Source organism: Eptatretus burgeri, chromosome 17 (assembly GCF_056783735.1).
Source record: "Eptatretus burgeri isolate ZD-2024b chromosome 17, Ebu_testis_v1, whole genome shotgun sequence".
Taxonomy (NCBI): domain Eukaryota; kingdom Metazoa; phylum Chordata; class Myxini; order Myxiniformes; family Myxinidae; genus Eptatretus; species Eptatretus burgeri.
The window spans coordinates 48,374,127-48,384,933 of NC_140977.1; the positions used below are offsets into that span (position 1 = coordinate 48,374,127).

General features: G+C 43.7%; 1 protein-coding gene across 6 annotated transcripts in view; it reads left to right on the forward strand.

Annotated features, from left to right (window-relative positions):
• The window catches only part of LOC147010024 (uncharacterized), a 102,894-nt gene that overhangs the window by 80,097 nt on the left and 11,990 nt on the right, over positions 1-10,807 (forward strand). For all 6 annotated transcript variants that reach the window (XM_085861078.1, XM_085861082.1, XM_085861081.1 and 3 more), the window contains one exon: positions 6,775-6,882. In XM_085861078.1, coding sequence (XP_085717204.1) covers positions 6,775-6,882 — 108 coding nt within the window. The remainder of the gene's footprint in view (positions 1-6,774; positions 6,883-10,807) is intronic.

Sequence of the window (10,807 nt, forward strand, 5' to 3'; positions counted from 1 at the left end):
GTGATGTTGACACTTCGATTTCTAGTGCGGTTTTGATTTAAATCGTTGAGCGGCAGCCTATTAATAGGCTACGCCACGTGATCGTCGGCGATACGCTGCCACGCGCTTTGCATAAGTTAGACTATCGTTGGGCATAAGTTGTGAACGCCGACAACACGCGAAGCATTCGTTGGTATAAGTTATCTATAAGTTATCGAAACGTTCTGTGTACGTCCAACTCGTTATGAATACGCCCAAAACTGAAAAAAAAACATCAATAGTTCAGCGTACGCCAGCCTTTTACATACATTTTGATACGTTGCCATACGCTGGCTAAAACGTCAAGGTGTGACAGGGCCCTTACCAGTGCTCTTTCCTTTGTTTTATGATTTCTGGTGGTGACAGGGAAGGCCACTGCAGTGCATACAGATTGTGCGACACGGACAACATGTGAGGCTTTCCCATCTGCGCAGATTGTCAGGTGTCACCGGGGACTTTCTGATCATGCATTATCCAGTCATTGGGCGTCTCCCAACACTGTCGCGTCCCCAGCAGGTCGCCGCCTTTCACATGGGCGTAGTGGTGTTTTTTTGGGGGGGGGAGGCTGGAGATGAGGGGTGGCTTGTTCAAGTGAAATTTTCACAAATACAGATGCATGGGTAACATTTCAGAATGGCTAATACGCAGAACATATAACGAAGGGAGCAAGAGACGAGGGGGCATGAGAGGGAAGCACAACAACAGTAGGGAACAGGGACATCAGGAGATCTGTGGAAGAGAGAGAGAGATAGGGATGAGGCAGGGTACACAGGGTAAACAAGATGGACACTACAGAGACTTTCAGGAGGGAAAATTGAATTTTAAGAAGGTGGGTTTTGGGTGGAATAACGGGGGTAGAAAAAATAATGGTTTTGGATGGGGGAAGATGTGAGTTGGTGGTGAACAGCTGTTTTGAAGACCTGGAGGGAAGAGTGGGATTGAAGAGAGTGCTGCAGTTTATTCCAGAGGTGAGAAAAAAGATGAATGAAAGAGTAATGGTGAGTAGCAATTGTTGACATTGGCGGTTTAATCAGAAGGGGGTTGCTGGTGGACCTTGAGCACCCTGCGGAAACATTCGGGGGACAGAGCACAGACAGAGCAGGAGGTGCAAGGTTGGAGAGTCGTCAGTAAAAGACAGAAAGACCACCAATCTGCCTGTGGTGAGAGAGTGAAAGACCCAAAGACTCAGCTTCATCGTGGAAGATACCAATGATCCTAAAAGCCTTGGTTTCCAGAGTGTGAAGCCAAGCTAGGTATGTGACAAGAGCATCAGTCTAGAGGGGAGAGCAGTACTCAATTAAGCCTCAGATGAAAGCTTTTTATGTCGTTAATAGCTCAGGTGTGCCAATGAATGACTTTGTACAATGGAGGATGCCAGTCAGCAACTAACTTTGGAGGCCAGCTTGGAAATATGGCTTCCCCAGGAAAAAAATCATGGCAGATAGTGACACCCAAAAGCTTGAGAGACAGAACTTCATCAAGAGCATTGTTGAGAATGTCGATGTGGGGGGGGGGGGTTCTAGACAGTCCTTTTGGAGACCCAGTGAGAGTGTGAGATTTGTCAGCATTGAAGGATATGTTCCAAGCGCTTAACCAGCTTTTGATGTTATCCAGGTCTGCAAAGAGTGAAGAGGCTGCTGCCTGTCGATTGAGGGATGAGAGATGGTATGGTAGAGGTTGAAGTCATCAGCAAAAAGACAAAGATGATTTTCCAGAGAGTCTGAGAGCTCATAAATGCAAATTAGAAAAAGCACAAAGGCCAAGAACACTGCCTTGTGCAACTCCAGCCTGGACAGGAAGAGGAGAGGAAAGAATTCCATTAAGTCATGCGTTGACTGCGACAGAAGAGGAAGTCCACGAGCCATGAGTGGAGATTGCCTTGGATACCATAAGAAGAGAGTTTGGTGAGCAGTGCAGGATGCCAGACCATATTGAAAGCTCGCGATATGTCAAGGGAGATGACTGATCTCATGTTTGGCATTGAGGACCTCCATCCATTGTTGGGAAAGCAGAAGCAGCATGTCCAGGGTAAAGTGACCTGTTCTGAATCCAAATTGATGATCGGAAATCAAGCCATTGGAGAAGAGGAAGGATTTCATGTCAGAAGCGATGATGGATTCCATAACCTTGCTGATGATTGGGAGCATAGTGGGGCAGATAATAGCAATTTTTGAGAGGAATCGTGCAAATGATGATACAAGCATCAAATTTGGCACATTTGTTCTCCAGGGGATTCTAATCAAATCTGCCTGATTGGCCATTTGAAAATACAAATTTTGAAAAATTTGAAAACAAAAAAAAAACTTCAAAAAAGTCAATATCACGAATCAATGTTGGATGCTGGCTGAGATTGGTGAATGTTTCAGAAACATCATCAAAGACGCTCCAAGTCTGCCATGCAGTTTTCTTCCCTTTACCGCGGAAGGCAGACACGACGTCACATCCAGTGAACGCATGGAAGTATGGGATCCCTCTAGCTTTCTCAGGCCCTATTGCAGAAACTACCTCATGGACTGGAATCCATCACGCCTTGGCTCCTTAGCCAAAGGCAATCCACATGTTCTTAAGACCTAGTTCCTGTAAGGATGGCAGTACAGATATTGCTATAACTAGTACGTCCGTGTCATTAGCCTTAATGATAATAGACTTGCAACCATCCATCGTTGCATCCCTGGCGTGGAGAAATATTCGAGTGTCAGCTTCTTCATGCCAACATGGAGACACAGCATCCAGTGATTTCCTTGTGTTGCTAATGGCATCTTCTCCTTTTGTGACAATGACTGTGCTTGTCGTCTGTGCTTCACACATCTTTTCCGCAAGGAAGTGAAACAGCTCAGTCTTGTTGTTGTCATCTCGAATAAAGCTTGTCCAGTTACTTGGGGTCTTACTGGTTCCTGTCACTCTTCTTCTGATTCCTTACCCCCTTTTCGACCTTGCCTCGGATTTCAGACTTGACTTCTTGTACACATCAAACACTACGTCCACCCTCTCGTACCTGGCACCATAGGATTCCACCTTTGGGATGATGTATTATTTAAGTCATCAATTATCTTTGAAGTGCGTGGAGGTAGGGCATTGATAAGTGCTGAGCCATCAATGATGACTGCATCTCCCCTTGGTTCTCTGTCTGGGATGTTCACTTGCGCTTCAAGAATTTCAGCCAGCTGTGACTTCAAATTTTTTTTGAAGTTTTTTTTTTTTTTCAAATTTTTCAAAATTTGGATTTTAAAATGGCCAATTGGGCAGATTTGATCAGAAAGCTCTGCAGAACAGAAATGCCAAATTTGATGCTTGTATCATAATTTGCACGATTTTTCTACTATCTACTGCACTACAGGTTGATTGGTCTGTAGTTGCAGGGATCTGTTTTTACACGTTTTCTTTTTTAATGTAAAACAGTAATGTTTGCCAATTTCCAAGTGGATGGCAGATGACCTTGAGAAAATGAAAGAGTGAATAGAATAGAATAGAGAGAGAGGGTGTGTAAGAGCACCAGAGCAGGTTTTTCAGACAAGTGGGCTGAAGCCATCTGCTCCAAATTGCAGAATCAGAGTCGAGGTTTGACAGCAAACTCTCCACCTTATCGAGAGAAAAGGATACAGAGTCTAGGAGCAGCTGGGTGTGACTAGGTAAGGTGGGTATAGACAGTGATGGGTTTGGGATACAAAATTTAGAAGCAAACACAGAGTTGAGGCATTCTGCCTTTTCCGGGGCAGTGTCAGCTCTGCAGCCTTTTGAGGTAAGGTAGGGTGTGGAGGGGGAACATATACCAGAAGCAGACAACCAGAAATGCCACTAGGATTTTGAGGAGGGAGACATGTTTAAGAATTCAGTTATGAGATGAGAAAGATGTTGTTTCTTGGCAGGTGGATAGACTCTTTCTGAAGGTGGACAGACACACTTGTTCTGAGCTTTGCGGAAGGAACTGAGATTGCCTTCAGTTGGATTTGCATTTCATGAGGCGAAGGCAGGTTGTTTCAGGGCAACTGCCTCGCCACAAGCTTCATTGTACCTTGGGCGGGAGGAATGGTATAACAACTGAAGACAAGATGGGATAAATCTGTGCATGAATGAGAGCAAATTTCTTTGAAAAAATTCCCAGGATGAGTTGATGTTGGAGAAAGGAGAAATGGGACACCAGTCTAGAAGTTTGATGGCTGCTTGAATCCCTGTTAGTCGGCCTGAGTGAAATGCCAGACTCGACGGTGCTGAGGTGGCTCTCTGAGGACGGCCAGAGATGTCCACTTTAACAAGCATATGGTCAGATGAACCGATTGTAGCGGAAGAAGAACAGCAGATATTTTCAGGGAAATTAGTCATAATCAAATCCAGAAGAGATGATGTTCCGTTGACTGAGATCCATGTCCAGAGGTTGACAGATTGTTTCATTCCCAATGAGTTGCAGAAGTCCTTTGCTGAAGTGCCATGACAGATGGGAGAGGTACCCACACCCAAACATCTGGCATTATGACAATTGAAATCACCACATAGGAGGAAGAGAGAGTTGGGATGAGTGGATGGAAATTGGTCCATGTTGTTTGTGACTGAGATGCAAATGGAGTCATCACTGTTTGGTGGATGGCACAACACCCATATAAACAAGAGGTGTGAGCGGAGGGGGAGCCGTAGCCAGAGGTACTCCTGGGGGTGTGGTGGAGTGAGGGCATTGCATGGAGTGTGAGGAATACAGTTTTTTTTTATAAAGAGCAACTTGCCGTCAGGATGAGGCTCAGGTCTATCATTCCAGAGGTGAGAGTAGCCAGGGAGGGTTACTATGGAGTCAGAGACATCTTGAAGGAGGAAAGTTTCTGCTAAGCATATTCCAGTGTCTTTTGAAAGTATTCACACCCCTCAACTTTTGTCACAAGGCATTTAGGATCATTGGTATCTCCCACGGTGCGGCTGAGTCTTTGGGACTCTCACTCTCTTACTGCAGGCAGGTCGGTGGTCTTTCTGTCTTCAACTGTCTCCTCTCTGCCCCCCCCGGCTCTGTCTGTGATATGTTCCACCCATATTTCCGTAGGGCCCTCAAGGTCCGCCAACAACTCCTTTCTGGTAAAACTACTAAAATCAAGAATCACTGTTCACCTTCACACTTACATTCCTCTTTTTTCCCACCTTTGGAACAAACTCCCACACCCTCTTCAGTCCCACTCTTGCCTCCAGGTCTTCAAAACAGCTGTTCACCATCATCTCATATCTTCCCCCATCCAAAACCACGATCTCTTCCACTCCTGCTATTCCGCACTCCTTCAAATTCCCTGCTTTCCTTCCTGAAAGTCCCTGTCGTGTCCCTTTTGTTTACCCCATGTACCCCGCCCCCTCCCTCTCCCTTCCACAGATCTCCTCATGTCTCTGTTCCCCACTGTTTTGTCCTCCCCTCTCCTGCCCCTCTTGTCTCCTGCTCTCCTTGTTGTCCATTCTGTGTGTTAGCTCTCATATGAGCCTCGACATTTGTACAAAAAAAAAGGTGTGTGGTTTTGAAATGGTTTGAGCCCAGAATGGACAAAGGAACGAACGTGTACTGAAGCTAACTAGCATTCACAACGCATATCTGTCCACATGAATACAGTATGTATGCACTTAAAAGCTAAACAGAATACGAAGATATATCTCGCTAAACCCTATGTGTTGGTGCTTCGTTTTTTTTCCCCCAGGGGTTCAGAACCGTCCCAGTATTTCTAATTAAAAGCGCAATCATGGCTCTCTCCCATAATTGGAGGAACGACCAATGAGCTATCACCTAATCAATCATCCCAACTGCAAAGAGAGATTCAACATAATTTAGTTACCATTGGGCTCTTATAATTGTAGAAGTCTGCATAAAGCCATCAAGAACACAAACCCAAATGTAAGCTTTCTGGTGTGTCACACCCCACCCATATTCCTCCACAGCTGCTGGCATTAACACGTAGCATTTGCATGAGAACTTGAGAATGCTTAATCACCCCCCTACCCCCCAAATCAGCCATCGTGCTGGTTTCATGCTTATTGGAGTATCGTCAGTTACTGCTGAGATAGAAACATGCATCACTGTGGCTGCTCGGCATGTCGCCTCTCTGTCATGATGGTTTGAGTAGAAGATTGATTTGACCCAGTGCTTCATAAAGAATTACATTTCTTAATTGATAAAGATGAGCATATTTCAGTGGGTGCAGATTTATTATATATTGGCTCAGATTTTTGAGCCGAGAGCGTTCCCTTCTTCTTCGTTTGTAACTTCTGACACCTCTGACAGTCCTGTCCTTGTGGTTCCCATGCAATACTAAAGCCCAAGCCCATTCCTACATGTTATTGATATATTAAACAATTCAATAAAAGACAGAATACTGCATTGGAGTTGTCAAGAAGAACCCGAAGAACCCGTCAGAATATTGCGAATAGTCAAAGATGGAGTCGTCAGAAGGAACCTGGATAGGATTTGGATTTTGGCTGCTACTCAAACCCTCTACCCTAATTGAGACTGGTGGGAGAGCTGCACACCAAAGGGAGGAAGAACAACAGACTGACATTGAAAGACATGGCAGACAGGCCATATGTTGTGTGCCTTGGACGTTTTACACAACCCCAAGAGATGTACTCTTCATTGTATTTGGCCAGTGTATGTCCACCTTATAATCGTGCATTATCTCAATGCAGCATCAATACTTTAATTCTATACTGTTCCAATGCAACAATTATCAGATTTAAATGCTGAACACGACATTTATTCAATGATCAAGTTCCTCCTCTGGGCTAACATTGGATCTTGTGCAGGTGAAATTGGTTTAGAAGAAGCAGGATGCCTCTATGGCAATGCTCTTCGGACTTCAAATGGCATCCAAGTGAAGGAAGAGCTGAATGAAGATTCTCTCTCTGCAGATGGTGAGTTCAATTAGGCTTGTGTTGTGCACGTTTCTAAAGTCCCAAGGACAGGAAAGCCATTCCTGTTTTGGAAAAAGCATGGTTTATTTTCAAAAACAGTTTTTTTAACCATCACAAAAATTGGCTTTAATAAACATTCTAAAAGTTGATGAGAGCAATTTTGATTATTGTGAGCTCGATTTGCTTTGCAGTGTATTATTGGTGGTTCTGGAAGCAATTACCACACAGATATCTTTCTGAATGGCAGCCATTTGTATCTGGAGTGTTGTGTTTGGTTTCTGGAATGGCTGTGTAAATATGACACGACCAATAAGGCGCTGTCACACCTTTACGTTTTAGCCAGCAATGGCAACGTATAAAAATGTATGTAAAACGTTGGCGTACGCTGAAGTTTTGAGGTTTTTTTTTAAGTTTTGGTCGTATTCATAACGTGTTGGTCGTACGCATAACATATTAGTAACGGGCACAGAACGTTTCGTTGTGTTATAGATAACTTATACCAACGAATGCTTAGGCTGTTGTCGGCGTTCACAACCTATGCCCAACGATAGTTTAACTTCGGCATAGCGCGCTGCACGTATCGCCGACGAACTCGTGGCATAGCCTGTTAAAAGGCTGCCGCACGCCGATTTAAATCATAACCACCTGAAAATTGGAAGTGTCAACATCGCAGTCACACCTTGACGATTTAGCCAGTGTGTGCCGACCTATGAAAAATGTGTGTAAAACGCTGGTACACGTCGAATACGGTATGGGTAAGTTGTGTATACGTTAGGAGCATGCTGAAAAACGAGGAAGTACGCTGTCATATTCCGTGGTACGTCTAGTACGTCGTGAAATTTAAAGCATGCTGAAAATTTTACGACGTACTCGACGTCTGGCTCACAAGTTCCGCATACGCTGACATAAGTTCTCTGCACGCTCCGTGATAGTTGACACACGTCAGACACACGTTACTTGTAAGTTACTCATAAGTCGAAACACGTCGAGGTAATGTTTAGCATACCCGAAACTTAATTTTTAACCTATGAGTAGCGTGCTTTGAACCTATGAGTAGCATGCTTTGAACCTATGTGTAACGTATCTCAAATGCACATTGTCGTATGTAGACAAATTTGATTGACGTCTTCCGGACGACCACAGAACTTACTGAACGTGTTTCTCACTTACATCTACCGTATAATGGCGTATTGGCAGCGTTTCAGGGAATTGGTATATGCAAATGGGCTTCACAAGAGGAACCCGTCAGTGTTCCAGACTCCATGTTGAGTAGATGTCAATGTTAGTAGTATCAGTAGTAGTAGTAGTAGTAGTAGTAGGTGAACGTGTCAGTAGTAGTAGTAGTAGTAGTCGTAGTATTGGTAGTAGTAGTATGTCCATGTCAGTAGTAGTAGGTGAGCGTGATGGGGAGGGTGTGGGTGATGATGGATCCTCATTGCATTCATGAATAGGAGACTACTTTGCACCATTGTTCGATGTTCTTTTCGGCTAATTTTTTTTTTTCTCATTCCCACGATGAACTATTTTTTTTGTTTCAGTTTTAAAAGCATTCAAAACGACTTGGACAAATGCAAAATGTACTAGTAATGAACACAGAACGCTTCGATAACTTATACACAAGTTATACCAACGATTGATTTGCGTGTTATAGGCGTCCACAACCGATGACCAATGATAGTCTAACGTATGCATAGCATGGCAGTGTATCGTCGATGATTACGTGAGGCTTTCTCTTCATAGGCTGCAACTTCACTTTTAATAAATGCCTGTCACTCGCCTATTGTTTTTGGACGCTGGTACTCGGCAATTGAAATCGTTTTCATTGAACGAGTTAAATCGCTTCCACTGGACTATTGAAATGATTTAATAATAATGCTTGGTTATCCTTGGACCCACTCTGGCTAGCAGCTCGTCGAACATCGCTGGGGGCATTCGCAGGAAGTTGATGAAGGATGCATGGTCTTCGTTCCGGAGTTCCACCATGAGCTGGTCATATATGCCGTAATGGCGTCGCCTCCCGATCCATGGTCTCACCCAGTTCCTTCTCCTCCGTTCACGTCTTCTTCTCCCGGCTCTATTGGCACGCAACTGGTGCAGTGTCAACTCGATGAGGTCATGTTGATGTTCGAGGACAGGTAGGTATTGTCATGTCAGCGTTGCCGTATCCTCCATCTCTCGGAATGACATGGACATGTACCTACCACGAAGTCTAAAAAAAAAGACGGGTTCCTCCTGCGAAGCCCCTTTTTATATACCAATTCCCCTAATCGCTGCCAATACGCCATTATACGGTATCTGTAAGTTAGAAACGCGTTCATTAAGTTCTGTTGTCGTCCTGAAGACGTCAAATATATCTATGTCTTTTTCAAGTAACGTGTTGCAAAGTGTGAACAACGTTCATGTAGCGTGCTTTCAAAACGTTACTCATAGGTTAGAAATAAGTTTTGGGTACGCTAAACATTACCTCAACGTGTTTTGACTTATGAGTAACTTACAAGTAACGTGTGTCGACATGTGTCAACGATCGCATAACGTGCCTACAACTTATGGCCAGCGTAGCGGAACATGTGAGTCATACGCTCGCATACAGTACATCGTAAAATTTCAAGGACAACCCAAAAGTACAACGTTTAAAGCCAGCGTACTACGACTTATGGCGGTGTTTTTCAGCGTGGTCTTAACGTATACAAAACATACCCATAATGTATTCGACGTGTGCCAGCGTTTTAGACAAATTTTTCATAAATCGGCATACACTGGCTAAATCGTCAAGGTGTGACAGCGGCTGTACATTGGGTCCATGACCCACATAATGAGAGAGATTCGTGCACCTGTTATACACATATTATTTGAAATGGCAGTTTGGATTCAAAAGTTTATTGTGTGATGAAGAAATCAGGAAAAGAAAACTTCAATCCTTGCTGTTTGTAGAGACACTTGTCAGCAGGCTTAGAATGTTGTCGAGATACGTATCTGTGACCCCTCTGACAACCATGTAGAGGGTTTCTTCCTGATACTTTTTCAGATTCAAAGTTATCAGTGCATCAGAGATGTTCTGAAAACCATCTGGTGCAATACTCAGGGATATCAAGTCTGAAGTTGCAAATCACCTTGTTTCTTGAAGATTGCTGTCAGTCCGTGATGCACACTGAGACTGTCCATGTTGGTGCATACACACATACACGGTCTTTGATGCACGATCTTTTACCTGAGTCGAATGGGGACATGTGCAAGGATATTGTAGAATGTATATGGACACTCCACCCCTCCCCATCAACAAACATTATACAACCATTTTTCCTTTTTCAGGGGGTTGTACGAATGTTGGCATTCCTCCTTCCAACTCTATCCATTGCGTCAGTTTTGTTTAAACCCAATCATTCCATATCTCTCTTAACATTTTCAATCCATGTCTTTTGAGGACCTCCTCTCTGCTTTCTTCCTTCTGCCTTTAGAGTTAGAGCTTCATCTTCTGACCTTCATTACAAATTATTATGCCAACCAGGTTTCTCTTTCTAAGTTCTTTTTCACTCGTATTGATTTTTAATCCCTTCCTTATTGCTAAGTTCGGAATTCTTTCTATCAGATACAATCCATTCATTCATCAAATCATTATTATATCGTCTTTTCTTCCTGATATTTTTGAGTGGAGGTGAGCAGTGATCCTGAATTTTTTGATAGGACCATAAAACTTAGCTTCAATGTAGGAGATTCCAATGATCTGTGAGGCCTTAGTTTTCATGGCATCAAGCTGAGAAATATGTGAGGCAGTGGAGTCAGCTCAGAATGGAGAGCAGTACTCCATCAAGCTGTGGATTGGTCAAGATATTTATTGGCCTTACAGGTGCAAAGGAATTCAGATGTGCCAAGGACTTTGCATGATGAAGGATGCTCAGTCAGCGACTGGTGGAGGAGGCCAAATTAG